The 19344-nt window shown below is 50.2% G+C and overlaps 1 protein-coding gene across 1 annotated transcript in view; it reads right to left on the bottom strand.

Moving 5' to 3' along the window:
* Positions 1-14870, bottom strand: part of PRR12 (proline rich 12) — a 47454-nt gene extending 32584 nt beyond the window's left edge. Inside the window, exons 1-3 of the mRNA XM_083408086.1 lie at positions 14571-14870; positions 4394-4506; positions 1297-1458 (exon numbers count right to left, since the gene is read on the bottom strand). Coding sequence (XP_083264212.1) covers positions 1297-1458; positions 4394-4506; positions 14571-14656 — 361 coding nt within the window. The 5' untranslated portion in view covers positions 14657-14870. The remainder of the gene's footprint in view (positions 1-1296; positions 1459-4393; positions 4507-14570) is intronic.
* Between the last annotated feature and the right edge of the window lie 4474 nt (positions 14871-19344).

The raw sequence follows: 19344 nt of genomic DNA, 5'->3' as shown, positions 1-19344 counted from the left end.
GAGCATGTGATTTGTATGCAGAAGCTTCCATGTTTGTTCCTGATAAGATCAGGAGCAGGTACAGATTATGGGAAAGTCTCCTTGCCTTGGGAAGCTGGGATCAAGAGTCATGACCCAATGCTACAGGTGACCCCTGCTCTACCACCTGGTCCCTCCCATCAGAGGTTGTTGTTGTTAATATGCCGCCCATCTCCCATCTGACTGGGTTACCCCAGACACTCTTGGGTTACTTCCAACACATATAAAAACATAATATAGCATCAAACATTTTAAACTTCCCTATACAGGACTGCCTTCAGGTGTCTTCTAAAAGTCAGTTAGTTGTTTATCTCCTTGACATCTGATGGGAGGGTGTTCCACAGGGCGGGTGCCACTACCGAGAAGGCCCTCTGCCTGGTTCCCTCTAACCTCATTTCTTGCAGAGAAGGAACCACCAAAAGGCCCTTGGAGCTGGATCTCAGTGTCCGGGATGAACGATGGGGGCGGAGTCGCCCCTTCAGGTATGCAGAGCCAAAGCCGTTTAGGGCTTTAAAGGTCAAAACCAACACTTTGAATTGTGCTCGGAAACGTACTGGGAGCCAATGCAGATCCTTTAAGACTGGCGTTATATGAACATATAAGGGACACGGGTGGCGCTGTGGGTTAAACCACAGAGCCTAGGACTTGCCGATCAGAAGGTCGGCGGTTCGAATCCCTGCGACGGGGTGAGCTCCGGTTGCTCGGTCCTTGCTCCTGCCAACCTAGCAGTTCAAAAGCACGTCAAAGTGCAAGTAGATAAATAGGTGCCGTTCTGGCGGGAAGGTAAACAGCGTTTCCGTGCGCTGCTCTAGTTCGCCAGAAGCGGCTTAGTCATGCTGGCTACATGACCCGGAAGCTGTATGCTGGCTCCCTCAGCCAATAAAGCGAGATGAGCACCGCAACCCCTGAGTCGGCCACAACTGGACCTAATGGTCAGGGGTCCCTTTACCTTTATATGAACATAAGAATAGAAGAGTCCTGCTGTACCAGGCCAACGGCCCATCTAGTCCAGCATCCTGTTCTCACAGTGGCCAACCAGATGCCTGTAGGAAGCCTGCAAGCAGGACATGAGCACAAGAGCATTCTGCCCACCTGTGATTCCCAGTAACTGGTGTTCAGAGGCATAGTGCTCCGACAGTGGAGGTAAAACAAAGCCACCATGCGTTTTGTACACCAGTGCATCAACAAAAGCCCTCTCGTGAAAGCCCAGCCCAGCCCACGATGAGCAGAAGGCCCCTGTCCTTTCTGTGCCACCAGAAGGTGTGCTGGGGTAGTTACCTGTTTGCCAGGATGGGGTGCGGAACTGGGAGAGCAGGGAAGAGGCAGAAGGGCCCGGCTGAGGTGCCCGAGACTCCAGCGCTGAGATGAGATTCATGACAGAGGCGTCCGGGGTGGCACTGCTGGCATGATGGAGCCCTGTCTCGAACAGGCCAGAGAGACCTGGGGGAGGGGGGGGGGAATCAAGGAGACAGAGAAAGGAGGTCAGGTGCTGAAATACAGTGAGAAAGAAAAGATAGATCCAAGGTGGAGAGGCTTTTTCTACCCAAGGGCCGCATTCCATTTGAGGCAACAATCCAAGGGCCACATGATAGTGGTAGGTATGGCCAGAGGCAAATCTGGGCAGACCAAAACATTTTCATTAATTTTCCAAATTTCAACAAATCAACCACAAATTAAAATAAATTCAATTTTCCAAAATTAACCTTATATTGCAATTTTTTTGGTCATTTTTAACTTCTTTTCTTTAGCCACCAGCTACCCGTTTGCCAATTCCTGCACGTACAATATTGTAACACTTCAGATATCTAGAGGTGAGTTTGCTCATCAAATTGTCAATCCACAAAAGATCAATAATTATTTCTAAAATAAATTTCCTTTCCTTCTTGCTGAGTGTATGAAAACCTAATAGTTCGCTTTCTTTAGATGTTTTCCCTTTACTTCTTAACTGCACACTGTGTCCAAGATTTTTCCTGTCCCATCCTCTTTAATTTTCAGTCCATGTAAATTTTATCTTGGCAAATTAAATCTTTGTAAATAAAATGTGGATTTTATCTTTGTACTGTAGGCTAGTTTCTATCCACACCCCTCTCTGTCTTCTATCCAGGAAACACAAGACATTATCAAAGTTCAATGACATTTTCCAGCAGGGCAAAACCTTTCTGCGTATGAAGGCAAGCCAGCGAAGTGTGGGTCAGGGGACAGGGGTGTAGTCTGAAGAGAGTTTTGAGGGCCGCAGTTGGTCTCCGGGCCTGAAGTGCCAAATTGCCTGATACAGAAGGCAGGAAGAGGAGCACAGACAGGAGAGCCTCGAGACAGACAGTGGTACGGAGCAGCAAAAGGATGAAGAAACATTGGCACCATTAGAAGACACACCAACCACAGAGGGTTTGGGGTGTTTTTTTTTTTAGTTTGTTTGTTTTGGTGGTGAAGGGGAGACTCAGCCAAGAGCGAGGCATGCACAGACGGAAGGGGGAGAAATGAGAAGTTATAGACAGCTGGACAGGTGGCTGCTAAGGGAGAGGGGAGAAGTCAGAAAAAGCAGGAAATGAAGGACAAATGAGGAACTGAAACAAAACTGACGGGCTGGAAGGTCAGAAAACTGGCTCTGGTGGAAACCCATAAACTGAGGGCCAAATTATAATTTACATTGGCCAGACTGTTTCTTTTTGTGTGCTGAGCACAGGCACATTACTGTATTTTTCCGTGTATAAGACGTTATTTTTTCCTTAGAAGTAATAGGCAAAAATTGTGGGTCATCTTATACACGGACAGCAGAGGGAGGACGGGCAATTGGTGGCAGCAGCCAGCAGGAGATTGGCAGTGGCAATTGGGCGTGTGATTGGTTGCTGCGGCAAGGCCTGCTGATGATTGGCTTTGGCAACTGGGCGGTCTATTTACGACAGCGGCGAGTCGTGCATGCAATCGGCTGTGGTTGCGTCAAGTGGGCAGGTGGGCTTTCGGCGGTCAGCGTGCTGATGATTGGTGGCCGTGGCAATCCCCCCAAAAAAGCTCAACAACTCTGGGCAATCTCCCCCCCCCCCCATTTTTGCTGTGGTCCCCAAAAATAGGAGCCGTCTTATAAATGGGGAGGTGTTATACACGGAAAAATACGGTACTTCTTGATCGAAATCAACAGCACTGGGGACTGGGAAAGAGAAGTGTGGTTTATTTGTTCTAGAAAATTAATAGCTTTGGGCGGAGAGGCAGGGAAAGGGCATGGAGAAAACGATTAGATCCCCTTTCTCCCAGGCCACAGTTCTGATCTGGATTCCCATCCTCTGCTTTGGGTTAAAAGAGAATGTCCTGCGCGCTAAGCACGTTTAAAAAAATGCTGTAAGAGGAAGAGCCCTTAATAATAATAAAAAATTTTATTTATATCCCGCCCTCCCCAGCCGAAGCCGGGCTCGGGGTGGCTAACAACAATTAAATAATCAAACAATCAAATAATCCAACATCCTAAAAAACATTCCATTATAAAAATTAATTAAAATCAAATTAATGGCAACCGTTAAGCAAAATTCTGTGCAGGTTGCCAGAGGAGGGAGTCAGGCTGGGCCCTGACCAAAGGCCTGGTGGAACAACTCTGTCTTGCAGGCCCTGCGGAAAGATGTCAGGTCCCGCAGGGCCCTAGTCTCTTGTGACAGAGCGTTCCACCAGATTGGAGCCACAGCCGAGAAAGCCCTGGCTGTAGTTGAGGCCAGCCTAACCTCTCTGAGGCCTGGGACCTTCAGGATGTTTTTATTTGCAGACCGTAGGTTTCTCTGTGGGGCATACCAGGAGAGGCGGTCCCGTAGGTACGAGGGTCCTAGGCCGTATAGGGCTTTAAAGGTTAAAACCAGCACCTTAAACCTGATCCTGTACTCCACCGGGAGCCAGTGCAGCTGGTATAGTACCGGATGAATGTGATCTCGCAGCGAAGACCCCATAAGGAGCCTCGCCGCGGCATTCTGCACCCGCTGGAGTTTCTGGGTCAGTCTCAAGGGCAGCCACACGTAGAGCGAGTTACCCTCTGGATCTGACTCATCTAATTCAGCACCCTGCTCTCAAGAGCAGCCAACCAGATGCCTGTGGGAAGCCCACAGGCAGGACCTGAGTTCAGGAGCATCCTACTCTCTTGTGGTTCGCAGCAACTGCATTTCAGAAATACCACTGACTGCATCACTGTAACCTGTGGTTTCCCCCTGAAAGCGTAGGGCAAAAGGAGTGCAGTCAAGGTGAACCAGGGGAAGAGAACGTAGGCATGACGGCCATTCACACTTGCACGAGAAGGACGAACGCACAGCGAGAGGGGAGAGGAGGAAGGAAGGAAGGGGAGGCTTGGTTAAAACACATGTGCATAAACACCAATGGAGAGAGAGAAACAGAACCACAGTACCTGCCGGGTGGTGGTTTGTGGCGTAGCCCTGCAGAGGATGGGGGGTGGCGTACGCTTGGCGGTGTAAGATATCCGTGTCTGGGTGTGAGCTCCGGGATCCACCGTACACCAGGCTGAAGGACAAAGACACACAGAAAAGACTTGGTCAGACTTGGCAACTTCTCTGGGAATGTGGCTGAAATGCGGCTGAGATCATCTGACACACTTCACACAGTTTGGACATCCTGATTATATGCACAAAAGGTTTCATGCAAAGCTTATCAGCGGAAAGCCTGGTAGTGGCTGAGGTCAAGGAACCCAATTATATGGGATTCTTTAATTTCGACTGCACAGAAGTGCGGGGTCTAGAACATGCGCTCTAGAGTTCAGGATCCTGCTCGGCTATTAACTTTCTAGGTGACCTTGCGCAGCCATGGGCGTGAGCTCCTCACCCATAAATTGGGCACACCAATGCCCTCATTTGAGAGGAACGAAATAATTACATTAAGCCAAAACACGCTGCACGTTCAAAAGCGCCACAGTTGATACTGAAACACCACAGGCACCAGGAGAAGGTTTCGCCTTGCCTTGTTTAGATGCTCGGAAAAAGATCAAGGCACCTCCTCCCACTACCCCAAGCCTACTCCCCCCACTCTATCCTCTTTCATTAGCAACTCACATATGCAGGAAAAGAGACTGGAATGTGTAACCAGTGATGCATGATGGGAAATGTAGTCCCCACCTCCTGGTTTCCCACAGCCTCTGCATGTGACCCGCATCCCTTCCTCTCCCCTGCCTTGCACAGGAAGACGCAGCTGTCTAGCCCAGCGGCCAAAACGCAGCAATCGCAGCTCGCAGAAGAACGCCCCTCTTTCCTGACCTGCTTCCTCAGCTGTAGGTACTGCTGAGATCTCTCTCTCTCTCTTTCCTTATCGGCAACCCAGCCAGTTCAGCCCTGCTTCTGATGCTGCTGACTCTTGTCCTTTACCTGAAATTCTTCTTCTCTTCACACACATACACACATTTCCACCTTGGATGATTTGTAGAAATATTCTCTCACACATGCACTCTTAAAAAAAATGACCAGGTCAAGAAAACAGAGCTCAAAAGGCCTTGCTTCCAGCTCCCTGCTCTAAGCCGCAAAAATCCCCTTTCCCAGGCCCTGCCTCTTAAGCACCTGCTCCAAAGCACTGGATTTTACCACCCCTTTAGAAGAAAAAAAGAAAAAAGAAAAAGTCAATACTCTCCCATTGCCCCCACCCCAAAGATATGTGCCCAGCTGACAGTTCGGCTGCTCTTATCAGAAATCACAGGTGCTAGAGCTCCCAGCCGCTTGGATTTAACACACTTACAATTTAATCCTATACAATGGTACCTCCGGTTACAGATGCTTCAGGTTACAGACTCTGCTAACCCAGAATTAGTACCTCGGGTTAAGAACTTTGCTTCAGGATGAGAACAGAAATCACGCGGCGTCAGCGTGGGCGGCCTCATTAGCTAAAGTGGTGTCTCAGGTTAATAACAGTTTCAGGTTAAGAACAGACCTCTGGAACGAATTAAGTTCTTAACCCGAGGTACCACTGTACAGGCTACTCCAAAGTAAGTCCCACTGAAGTGAATGGGGTTAAGAGGGTACAGCACTGCACTCTAAACCGCAGGCAGCTATTCACTCGGGGCAGTAAATAATGTGGCAGAAGGGCCTGGTATGCCACACAGGTTTGCCAAGATTTATTGGGGGGGGGGGGGAGGTATTCCTTCACAAAACACCGGCCACTCTCCCAGCTTTCTGTACACAACACCCAGGCCATGCTCTCTTTCTTTCCGCACTCCCTTTGGGAAACACTTCATGTGCCTAATTATGTACAACGCTGCCACTCCCCTCCTCCCAGCGCCAAACCAACCTGCCACCGTTACTTATTTTCTGAAATGTGGCACATGCCTCGACACACACGCACAATGATGCACGTGCCGCGCAGGAAAGGCAAGCACAGCTTTGGGACAGGAGAAGCCACGTGGGGTGTGCACCCCTCTTTGCAGGGAGGAATCCAGGTGGTACAAGGGATCTTGGTAGCAGCGGCAAGCGCGCCTGTCTCAGGAATGCAGCTACCTGCTAGCGGGCGGGGAGACTCGCAGGGAGCTACAGAGGTTGCAATGCGAAAGCGAGGCAGGGAGGGCAAGGAAGGAGGCGGCTGGCCATGAAAGCAGGCAAACCCCCCCTTTGCACACAGCATGCCTGCCTGCAGCTGAGGGATGGACTGCACTGTAGCAACCACGAGAGGGCCATTCTGCGAAGGGTTACAGGAAACAGGAAATAAGAGAGTCTTTCATTCACCCTCCTCACTGTCTCGCTTGCTACAGAGCACTGTGTCAACAGCTGAATGGAAAACCATCCCGAGGCAGAGAAAGAGATAGACGCACACAAACGTAAACAAAGCTTGCCAGATCAGGCCAGTGGCCCGTCTAGTCCAGCGTCCTGTTCCTACAGGGGCCGAATAGTTGCCTGGAGGGAAGCAGCAAGGAAGGTTTGGGCACAAGAGCACCCTACCCTCTTGTGATTTCCAGCAACTGGTGTTCAGAGACACTCCTGCCTCCAACTAAGAGCACAGCCGTCATGGCGAATAGAAATCAAGCCTCCCTCGGTGACGGTTAGCACAGAACAGAGAACTCTCCCAATTCTGCACTAAGCGCCGATTCCTCACTTAAGCAGACAGTAGCTGATGGGGAAAGCCCTTTCGGCAGAGATGGCAAAGCAAATGCATATCATACCAGTGAACTCTAGTAACTAGGCAGAAAGATTCAGATGATTGGATCCACACATGCGAGACATGCTCCGTTCAAGTGTCTGCAGAAGGAGGTAATTTTGCTCTATACCATTTTTCAGTTGCGGTATAGTAACACTTTTAATTTGCAGGAGTGCTTTACGACCTCTGTTAAATTAACTCTCACAACAATCCAGTTAGGCAGGCCACTGATGTCCCCACTGCACAGAGCCCGGGGATTGAGTCTGAGTGTGTGACTTTTCCGAGGCCACACAATAAACACAAAACATGGGTCAACACTTGAGCTCAGCCCCCCCCCCCAGGCCCAAACACCACCTATCCTAGCCCTCTCCCTGCTCAGGACACTGGATCTTGCCTACAAGGCCTGCCACTAATAAGCTACACAGCTCCTGGCAGAAGGAAAGAGGTCGCACCCTTCCAAAAATGACATAAGCAACAGCTGATAAACCACTGGACCTCTGGGAGCTATGAGAGGATGCTGAGCAAGTCAGTGGGCCTTGTTTATTGAGCAACAGTTTCCCTCACCTGTAACAGAGGAAGACGAGTGACCCGTTTCCCAGAGTAGCTTGAGGATGATGAATGATGTTACGGACAAATCCTTTGTGGCAGAGGGCTACAAACCTAACCCTGGACCCACTTGCACTATACATTCAAAGCAGTATCATACCACTTAAAATTGCCAAGGCTTGCCCCAAAGAATCCTGGGAACTGTAGTTTGTTAAGGGCTCTGAGAGTTGTTAGGAGACTCTTATTTCCCTTACAGCAGGCAGAGACAAACTCCGGCCCTCCAGATGTTTTGGAATTACAATTCCCATCACCCCTGCCTAACAGGACCAGTGGTCAGCGATGATGGGAATTTAGTCTCAAAACAACTGGAGGGCAGGAGTTTGCCTATGCCTGCCTTACATTGGGAGGCTTACTGTTAAATCACACTAAAAACCGCAGCTCTGTGAAGAGAATAAGAGTCCCCTAAAAGCTCTCAGAGTTTGTAACAGGCTACAGTTCCAAGGATTCTTTTGGGGGAAGCAAGATCTGTTAATAAAGTGGTATGATATTGCTTTAAATGTAGCCCCTGTTTTATTGCAAGAAATGCAGAACAGCAGTAAAATATCATCAGCATTAAATGCAAGCACCATGTTCACACAAACAACACTAGTTGAAACTGTTAAATACCGTTCTCTTCACTTCTAATACAGAGAAGCTGAAGTTAGGAAGGAGAATAATATAGACTACAGTTTAAAGTGAAATAGATATCCCTACTCCTGGATTGTTTACTTAAAAAAACACACCACCACCTATCAGAGTTGGACACCCCCCCCCCCCCCCCGCTTTCCAGGAAACCACAACCTAGAATACTACCAAGATTTCTTCCTCTCTTGCGGGGCAACCTTTCTACAGGGATTGCTTCCAGCATCATACAGGTGGGAGTTGTGGTTATTGAGGGTTTGTAAGGAATTATTTGAGAATACACGACATGTGATTGGAGCCTAAGATGCATGTTCAGCTGTCTGTAGTGGGGAAAGGAGAAACAGCAAAGGTGGGGTATTCCCCACCAGGATGCAGCCAGGCACCTGCAGAAGTGTGCACCTGAAAATTTAAGCAGCAAATAAAAGGTTACAAATGAGCCTGCTTTGCCACCCTGTCTTTCTTAATATGGGATGCGTGTGTGTGGAGAAACAACAAATAAGGTGGAAGGAAACAGGAACAGAGGAAGGTGGCTGGCAAAGAAAGATTGCAGGATTTTTCCCCCAAGGAAAGGAATCAACTTGAGCTTTGTTCAAATAATCCCTAGCCCCATGAGAACTAGAAACTTGCAGTTTTTGAGAAACACACATACATGCAGGATTCCATGTAAGCTAATGGAACGTGCACTTAAGAGCTCTGGAGCCCAATGATAGCCATAAGGTTTTGTAGATGCAACTGTACAGAAACACATGCATTGTTGTCACAACCACTTAGTTCCTCCACAGAAGCTACATGATACGCAGATACAATCATTGCAGGTGAAAATGCATTGCACAAAAAGCACCCACAACATAACTGAAAGGACAACTGGCCCAATGTTCTACTTGCAGAACTTTTATATTACAATCCATGAGTGCAGCCTGCAAGTGGACTCCCTCAATGGAGGTCTTGCAGGTGCAGCCACAAATCCAACAGCTATTGGTTAATTGTGTTCAAATGCCTGCAGAACAAGGTGTGTGATCCATGCAAAATGATGCACAGGAATAAGCAAGCCACGGACACAGGAAGCGGAGACGGTGGGGAGCGGAATTAAGTTATGGTAGGATGCATCTCAGGGAGGGCAAACATAAATGTGCATGTAGTGCTGCAAGTTCAAGGGCAACATCAAGAGATTGCCAGTCCAACAATCCATATGTGGCAGGATATAAACCATGGGTAGGAAAACTAAGGCCCGGGGGCCGGATCTGGCCCAATCGCCTTCTAAATCCGGCCTGCTGCCGGTCTGGGAATCAGCATGTTTTTACATGAGTAGAATATGTCTTTTTATTTAAAATGCGTCTCTGGGTTATTTGTGGGGCCTGCCTGGTGTTTTCACATGAGTAGAATGTGTGTTTTTATTTAAAATGCATCTCTGGGTTATTTGTGGGGCATAGGAATTCATTCATTATTATTTTTTTCCAAAATATAGTCCAGCCCCCCACAAAGTCTAAGGGACAGTAGACTGGCCCCCTGCTGAGAAAGCTTGCTGACCCCTGATATAAACACACCACACAGCTTTCTAGTATTCCCAAGTGCAGGAATACAAGCTGGCAGCGGACAAGAGCTGTGAAGAGTATGCACTACTGTGCAAACACAGTATTTAATATTGCGTGCTGGGCACAGTCTCCTGAGAAACATCTGTCCCGTAATGATGATGCAAAGATGGGTTTCAGCACCTAGCAAAGTCTCCAAAGCTGGTAGAGTTGGATCTCTGCGCTTGGGCAGCCTGCCTAGTAGCTCCTTCGCCTTTCTCCTTATCTGAAGCTGCACAAATTAGGCAAAATAAGCAAAACACATGCAAATCTGCATCATTTATGCAAGTTTTCAAACTCCGCTTTTCTTGACAGAAAATCTGAATTGCCTCGGAGAACGTTTTAAAAATAAATGTATGGCACACAAGTCCCAGCAGTGGGGTACTCTCTAGATGAACGCCACACACAAGTGTACTAGAAAGCACACTAACTTTGTCTGTTGCGGGTTTGTGTGGTGGTGACAGAATCATCACGCTATGAGACAGAATATATAACACTCAGGTGCACGCACGGTAGTCAAAGCGTAATTTACGAGAGAAGGAGCACTCACCCTGCGGGCTGAAACATCTACAGGAAACACACCCCTAAGCCTACACACTCAGTATCACTGCCTTGTGACATAAGAGCATCACAAACCTGCAAAGGAGAGTGTGAGCTTTTTAAGGTCAGATGCAGAATTCCAGAGGCAGGTTTGGGTGTGAGGTGGAAATTAAGTCTAAGAGAAGCACGTCAAAAACTTAAGTTACGAATGAGGGGGACTCAACAGACCAAAGTACAAAGCTCCACTAGGAAACAAAGCAATGGATGTTATAGGCTTGATTCCTCGGCAAAAAAGTTTGCCCACCACACCAACTCAGCCTCTTGCTGCCTCCAAACAGGCCGCTAAACAGCCACTGGTCTAGGTTGCTTGTGATTCCTAAGGAAGGCCAGAAAGCCTCTGTCAACTGGAAAAAGAGCACTTTCCACTTAAGACTACTGATGAGCCTGACATCAAAGATTGTGCATGCAGGCTGGCAGATAATACAAACTTACTGGGCGAGCAACTTTCAAGACTGCCTCAAAGTCATTCGCAGACACAGACACAGACACAGAACCAACTCACCTCAGGCCCAAAGGCAAAGAGAGAAATCCCGGGCCTCAAGACTACCTAGAAAACATGCCCTCCAACCTGGAAACTCTGATTGCTAGCCTCAGACAGGTAAAGTCCTACTGCACTGGGAGCAAAGGGAACAGAGACTTGACTGAAATGTATTCTGTGTACACACAGATGCACCTTGCAGCTACTGTCCCATGCCTAGTACCAAATACATACCTGTGCTTTCAAAAGGAAATGAAGGTGATCCCAAGCAGCTTCTAAAAGGTCACCCCCACCAAGACAGCAGTAAGTAAGAAAGGGCAAGAATCCTCCATGTTTTGACATACTGATGATGAGCCCCCCCCCCACCTTAAGCCACAAACACAACTGTTCCAATGTTCCACAAATGTAACTGAACTGCACAATAAATATAGTTCATCCCTCAGCAGCCCTGGTCCCAGGGGCAGGAGGAGAAAAAAGGAGGAAGAGGGTTCTTCAGGGAGACAAGCTGAGGAGAAGCCAAAAGCTTGTACGCACCAGAGGATGGCTCCTTTGGGGTAGATAATGCAACAATAAATGTGAGAGGTAATAAATGTAGCCTCCTGATTTGCTTCCTGTATGTCTGCATGCACATTGTAAACTGGAGACAATCTGTGCCCAGGTGGTCTCACTCTGCTCCTTGGCCCATTTGAGATTAATGTATATATACATACGTACATGTCTAAAGCCATGACCCCCGCAAATAAACACTGGAGCAGTGCCCCACTAAGAATCTTTGAGGTGGCTTGTCTGGAATCTGATACCTCATTTCTCCACCTTCACTTGACCCCAGTTCCCCTTCCCAGAAAACTCTAGAGCACTGCCTCTGAAAATCCCCTATTCTTAAAGCACTGGACCATATACTTCAAGGGAAGCCAGGGATTCTGGGCCCCACCACCTTGCCTCTCCCATGGTCCTTCACTTGCTGCAAGGGAAATCCATAATGCACACTGGACACAAGTATGCACATTTAAGTGTGCACACACGTGTTCCAGCAGCACAAGCATTCCAGCAACGCACCTGCGTGGACCACTGCTGCACTAGCGCTCTGCCCATGTGTGGCAGCACACACAGTAAGTACATTTATACGAGATGGATGGCGGCCTCAGGGAATGTTTATATGGGTTAAGCACTTCTTGTGGCCAGTGTCTCATTTAAATGAAATCTCAGATTGCCACTTTCTTATCAAAGGCTAACAAGCACGAGGGCTGCCTCAAACAGTTTGCACAAGATGTGTGGAAGTAACACGGCACAACACGCCATCCTTCTGCACTCATTACCTGTAAAAGCACTACTGGGAAAGGGGATGAAGAAGAAGCAAACTGGCCTCTGGTGCAAAAAAGAGAGAGACGGAACTCCTGAATGTTATGGGAAATGAGCAAGAAAATTGGGACATAGAAAGCTGCTAGCCTATTAGGTCCACCCATCTCAGTGTTGTGTACATGGACCAGCAGGCTCTCTGGCCTTTCAGATGTGGGGTCTCTCCCAGAAAGTCCTACCTGGAGATGCTGGGGATTGAATCTGAGACCATCCACATGCAAACCAGGTGAGCTATGACCCTTCCCGCTTACTGGAAGGGAGTAAAGACCATTCCACTTTTGCTAGGTTCTTTAGAGGAGAGGAGAGGTGGGATTAGGGATCCAGGACTCCTTACAGAAAGAGAGCAGGAATTATTGGAATCCAGTATTCCTGGGTTCTCCAAGCGGGGAGCAAGGCCTAATACAGTCTTCGTCAACCTGATGCCCTCCAGGTGTTTTGGACTACAACTCCCATCAGCCCCAGCCAGTCCGAGTTGTATTGTCCAAAACATCTGGAGGGAGCCTGCCCTAATTTGTCAGAGCAGAGGTATGAAAGGGTATAAGGATCCAAATAACTGGGTTCTTCAAAAGGGACGGGGCAGGGCTATTGTATTTCTCTCTGAGAGAGCAAGTGGGATGTGTCTTGTAGCAATGGGGATGGGGATTTGTGTAGCCAACCTTCTCCCACTTTTCTTAGTAAATGGAGTGGGTCAGATCTGTACTTGGTGGAACTCCCCCACAAGTTATTTTCATTCCTAAGAAGCATTCCCAGGAACTAATAGCCAGAGATCTAAAGTTCGAAGATTCAAAGGCCTCCACCCTCCTCCACTAGGTCTCAGAGATTCAGGTGGCCAACTGCCCCCTTTTGTGGCTCTCTTCTACGGCTGAATGATGCCATCACAGGCATAAACCACATAGAGGATATGTGTCCCAGTTAAGAAGCACAGCATAAAGAGGGTCACAGGATCTTTGCCTCCCCCATCTGAGCCTTATTTCACAGGGAAGTCCCTGGAAACATAGGGGGTTCCCAATGTCCTGTGCTTCCTTCCATCATTTAGAGTGTACCTCCCCAAGCCTTTTACAAACACCTCTATATCTTCGTCTCCATCCCCCAACCAAAGGTCTTATCCTATAGATTCCACAACTTCCAACACCAGATATCCACAGACAAATTCAAAGGAGCCTCACTCTGAACCACCCTCAACGCTGCACAAGGGGGTACATACATGTCACCGTGTGAATAAAAGAGGGGGAGCTTCTCCCACTTTGCGAGAGGCCCTGGCTCAGGATCTCTCTTCTGGTGCCAAGAATGCTGAAATGTGGAGAGAGGTCCCCAAATGCAAAGCCTCCTGAAAGGCAGGAGGGAGATCGATTCTGCACAGTCCTCCTAGCAAAGGAGAAAAATTCTCCAAGGAGGGCTGATTTTCCTAGGGCCACGTTCCCTGCCCCCCCCAACACGGATGTAGGTGGGAGTTGCAAAAGCTTCTTGCATCGCATGAAGGAAATCCAGGGGATGCAACGCCAGCATCATGGAAGGGGATAAGGAGTGTCCCCCACCGGACACCTCTCAGCGTGTGTATGCCTAGGGGCAAGGAAGCAGAGGACCGCCCCCCAAAAAAATTCCCCTCCACACAGCGCCTTTTCTCTCCCCCTGCTCCTCTCTCACCTGCATGGAACTGAGCACAGTTTCTCCCTGCAGAGGTTGCCGGGTTGCCTTGCACGGGCGGTGGGGGAAGCCCGAGGATCCTCACCTTCCCTTGCACCCCCCCTTACCCTTTGCACACCCGTTCGCGTGTAACCCCCCCCCCCACTTCCAACCGCCGCCGCGGGGAGCCGTGCGCCTCAGTGGCTCCCCCATTCCTCTGCATGGCCTAGAGGCCTCTTCTCTCCCTCCCTCCCCCCACTTTGCACAAGGCAACCCTCCCGACGCGAGGAAGGTCCCCCCCAAATACCTTGGGGGGGGCCAAAAGCGCACATCCTCCGGTTATTCCTGGCCTTCCCTCGGGCCCCCTCCCCGCACTCTGCACCCCGCTTCCCCCCACCCATCCACCACCCCGCTTTCCCAGGCCCAGAAGTGGAGGCCCGCGAAGCAGAAGCAGCAGGCGAGGAGGGGCTGGCTGAGGGGGGGGGGCTTCCCTCTTTGACCCCCCACCCACCCAGCGCTTACCCGGGACTGCGAGGGGGGGCTGTTTCTCCCTTTCCCTCCTCCCCCCTCCCGTCTCCCCATCCTTCCCCGTCCGTCGGCCTGACCTGGCCTTGGCCGAGCGCTCGTAGCTCCATCCCGGGCCGGCGCCCAGCGGATCCCCGAAGCCGGCGCTGGGGTAGTTCCTATCCATGGGGAGCGGGCGCCGGGGAGCGGGCGCCTGGGGCCGGCCTCGGTCCGTCGGCCCGTCTCCGCGCTCAGTCTGGGTCCCCACAGCGCCTCCCCGTGCGGCGGCGGCGTCGGTCGACGGGGGGAGGAGGGGGGGCAATCGGGGAGGAGACCGTGGAGGGAGGGAGGGAGGCAAGGAGAGAGAGGGGGGGTCCCTCCTCCGCCTCTGCCTCCGCCTCCCCCCCTCGGCCGCGGCGCTCCCCGCCGCCCCGCCCCGCCGCTCGGCCTGGGCTCAAGCCTCGGGCTGGCGCTAGCGCTGAGGCGGCGGCGGCGGGAGGAGGCGGCGGCGGTGGTGGTGGCGGCGGCGGCGGCGAGCCTCTGGGAGGCGGCTCATGGTGCAGCCATGTTCGCTGGGCGTCTGTCTGCGCTCCGCTCCGCTTCCTCCCACAATCCCGTGCTGAGGAGGAGGAGGAGGCAGGCGGGCGGGCGGGCGGCTGTGAGGGGATGGTGGGCAGGCGGGGAGGAAGGGGCAGGGGCGCCGGAGATGGAGGGAGGGAGGGAGGGAGAGTCTGCACGCAGGAAATGGAGCAGGAAGGAGGAGAAAACGAAGCGGGGAGGGGGGCGCAAGGCTGGACGGAGAGGGCGCCCGCAGGGGCCGAAGGACAAAGGCAACGGCGGCCGGAGCGGGCAATGGCCGAGCCGGCCGGGGTGAGGGGAGGGGAGATGGACGGGTGGAGGGGAGATGTGGGGGGAGCTGAGGCGGGTCGCGGTGTGTGTGTGGGGAGGGAAGGAGCCAGAACAAGCGGGAAATGATGGAGAGGGGGGCAGGTCAAGTAGGGCTGGCGGGGCAGAAAGGGCAGCAAAAGCTGGGAACTTTTTCTCCCTTTTTTTTTTTTGCCGAGGTCTACTCCGCTTTACTTTCCACGTGTGAACTTAAAATGCCGACAAGGTGGGCCAGGAAGTTGGACCGCTTTTATCTGGGAGTTCGTGGAGCGCGCGGGGTAGCTCTCCACGCCGTTTCCTCTCGCGGCTTTGTGTTTTGTTTTGTTTTTAACTCCCCACCCCCGGTAATGTTTGAAGGGCATTCGCATATCTTAAAAAGACGCGGTGAACTCGGCCTTCGCAGCACTGATTGGCTAAGGCGTCTCTCTTCCTCCCCCCCCCCACCCCACCGGGCGTGTGTTTTCCGACGCGTGGGGATGCCCTTCAAAACGTTACGGCGGAGACGAGAGTCAAGCCTTGGCTGGTGGGGAAGTAGGAGATCTGTGCGGATCTGTGCAAGGGCACTCAGGCTTGCTTCACACAAAGGTGTAGGGAAAGGTACAGCAATGGTTCGTGCCGGATGTTTGATCCTAGCCCCGTGCACAGGTGTATAGAAGGCAGGTGTATATGACTTCAGAGACACTACTTTCTCGCGCCCAGTAAGTGGCTTCAATCTCACGTCCTGTGTACACACTATGAAAACAAGGAGCACACTGCAAGGACACAGTGAAGCTAAACTACGTGCCCAAACTAAAATACTAAACTCCCCTCTGTGCTCTGTCCATATAGTTACATACACAGATCAAAATAGACACTCACACAATTTTCATAAATGACAGTGTATGCCAAGGTGGCTAACCTGTGACACTCCAGATTTTTTTTTATGTTATTGGACTACAGCTTCCATCATCCCTAACTGTTGGCCATGCTGGCTGGGGCTGATGGGAGTTGTAGTTCAGTAATAGCCCCCTCTGCGTTATACCAATGACGTGTGAAAATTATTGGCTTCCTGATGCACTCCTGATTATCACTCATATTAACGTGCAAAAGCAAATGTAGAATCTGACAATGAAGCCTTACAAGAGAGCAAGTTGCACAAATGTATGGCCAGTCGCTTCTCTCTGAAGGTGAATTGGTTTTAAGACGCAATGGTTAATAGACCATAGGCAATCGACAGCTTCGGCTGGAGGAAGGATGCAGGTCAGTTAAAAGACTTTAAAGGTAAAGGTACCCCTGCCCGTACGGGCCAGTCTTGACAGACTCTAGGGTTGTGTGCTCATCTCACTCTGTAGGCCGGGAGCCAGCGCTGTCCGAAGACACTTCCGGGTCACGTGGCCAGTGTGACAAGCTGCATCTGGCAAGCCAGTGCAGCACACGGAACGCCATTTACCTTCCCGCTGGTAAGCGGTCCCTATTTATATACTTGCACCCGAGAGTGCTTTCGAACTGCTAGGTTGGCAGGCGCTGGGACCGAACGACGGGAGTGCACCCCGCCGCTGGGGTTCGAACCGCCGACCTTTCGATCGGCAAGCCCTAGGTGCTGAGGCTTTAACCCACAGCGCCACCCAAAAGGACTAAAAGACTTTAGCCCAAGATAAAAACAGGACTCAGGCCTGAGCAGACCATTTTCAGCTCAGACTTGAAGTTAAATGGCCTGTAGCTTGCTTGGTCTCAGACACAGCAAGCTACAGGCCATTTAAATTCAGGCCTGAAAGCACCCAACTCATCATCTTAAAATGGAAACGGGGAGGGTAAGACCCAAGCCCTGTTTACTGACTGCAGTAGAGCAGCATTCTGATTTTGCCCAGAAAAAAGAATCTGAGTCTAGTTTTCAGAATGTTACAACCCCTACACTCCCTGCAGGTATTATGGCTACAAAGGAGTGGTTTAAATCTGTGCCTCCATTCGCTAATTGTCAGGGACTCCAGAGGTTGAAACCTCATGGCCTGAAGCTGAGATACACCCTAGCGAGGCACCTGGGTCTGTGTGTGCTCAGCCCACTATAGGTGCAGACAGAAACAGTGGTGTGCAGTGTCAGCTGCTGCGATTGGAAGGCTGTACAAAGTCTCTGGATTGGCCTGTCCCTCTGCTGTCTAGCTGTCAGCAGTGTAATATGTTCCCTGTGCCTCACTCTAGCTGCTGACATCAAAGAGTTTACTCAACTGGAGAACACACTCACCAGGTTGAGATTCACATACAGCTCTCCCACCCCAACTCCCTGGCTTGGCCCCTGCATGAATGCTTGCCTAATTGCCTCCCCATTATTAGCTTTCTGGTGCCTGCCATTATGTTAATTTTTCAACTGCTTTGATTGAGTAAACCACCTTGGGTGCTTAAGCAAAAAGTCTGAATAGAGGGGGGTTCCCAGAATTGCATCTCTTTTCTCAAAGCTGCAGTTGGGCATCCCTGTGTGTGATGTAGTGGGGAGAGAAGTAAAGTTTGTAAATGCTGTTCCTAGTTTTTATTTATTTGGAAGTCGTAATCAAGGTCCATTCAGCGCAGAACAAGCCAGTCAGAGTCCTACCCCTTAACACACAAACACCCCAAGAACTTGGGACATGGCAGGTGTGTGTGTGTCTTCTGGCTGTGAGAATTCACTGCCACAAGATGTAATAATCACCACCACCATGGATGTTGTATTTCTTTCACCAGTCTTTACTGGAGAGACAGCAGAAAGCTGAAAGGGAAGGGCGGAATCTCAGCGGTAAACTTTGTATCGTGTTGTATTCAGAACACAGGTTCAGTTTGTTGCATCCTCAGTTAAATGGTCAAGTAGCAGAAGACAGAGAAGAGCTGCTGCGAGCCAGTGTTGACAATAGTAGGCCAGATGGAGCAACAGCCGAAGGCAGCGTCATGTGCCTAAATTTGGTACAAACTAGCCAAGAGATCGTAGCATAGTTGTGTCTCTTCTGTACTATTTGGAAACTTGGAACAAATACATCCTCAAAAGATTAAAACCTTGATATTTGGAATATGTGTCACTCAATATCCTAGTAAAGACTAAACACAATATACTGCTTATCTCTATCCCTGTTTCACAGCTGTGGTTGGTGCTTCACTTGGGAGCAAGCCAAAGCACAGATATGATGGAGTACTATGCTGTGTTTCCCCCTATTATACACCCTTTCCCAAATCCTCACATTGGCAAAGAGTGCTGCAGTACCCCTAAGACCACCTGAAAACTGCTGATGGTCTTGGTGAGCTGCTTAACGTTTTTTCCACCTGTCGTAGCAATGATAATGCACTGTGCTAGACGCTGTATGATTTCGAATTGTATTTTTATTGCTTCTTTTATGTTGCATTTTATTGCATTGCAATTTGCATTTCATAGAACAGTATAATACACTAAGAACACAATTTTAAAGATCAGTATGTTTAATGCAGACCCAGGGCCCAAGAGATTTTGGCATCGGAGGTGAATCACAAAATTCCTCCCTCCCTCACCAGGGAAGAATGGGTGAGTGAAGGTCTATAACATCATCATCATCATCATCATCATCATAATTTATTATTTGTACCCCGCCCATCTGGCTGGGTTTCCCCAGCCACTCTGGGCGGCTTCCAACAAAGATGAAAAATACACTAAAATGTCACATATTAAAAACTTCCCTGAACAGGGCTGCCTTCAGATGTCTTCTGAATGTCAGGTAGCTGTTTATCGCTTTGACATCTGATGGGAGGGCGTTCCGCAGGGAGGGCGCCACTACAGAGAAGGCCCTCGGCCTGGTTCCCTGTAACTTGGCCTCTCGCAGTGAGGGAACCGCCAGAAGGCCCTTGGAGCTGGACCTCAGTGTCCGGGCACAACGATGGGGGTGGAGACGCTCCTTCAGATATACTGGACCGAGGCCGTTTAGGGCTTTAAAGGTCAGCACCAACACTTTGAATTGTGCTCGGAAACGTACTGGGAGCCAATGTAGGTCTTTCAAGACCGGTGTTATATGGTCTCGGCGG

The sequence above is a fragment of the Podarcis tiliguerta genome (assembly GCF_965153285.1).
Source record: "Podarcis tiliguerta genome assembly, chromosome: 13".
NCBI classification, from domain to species: domain Eukaryota; kingdom Metazoa; phylum Chordata; class Lepidosauria; order Squamata; family Lacertidae; genus Podarcis; species Podarcis tiliguerta.
The sequence above is the reverse complement of the archived record's forward strand: the minus strand, read 5'-3'. Positions and strand labels throughout refer to the sequence as shown.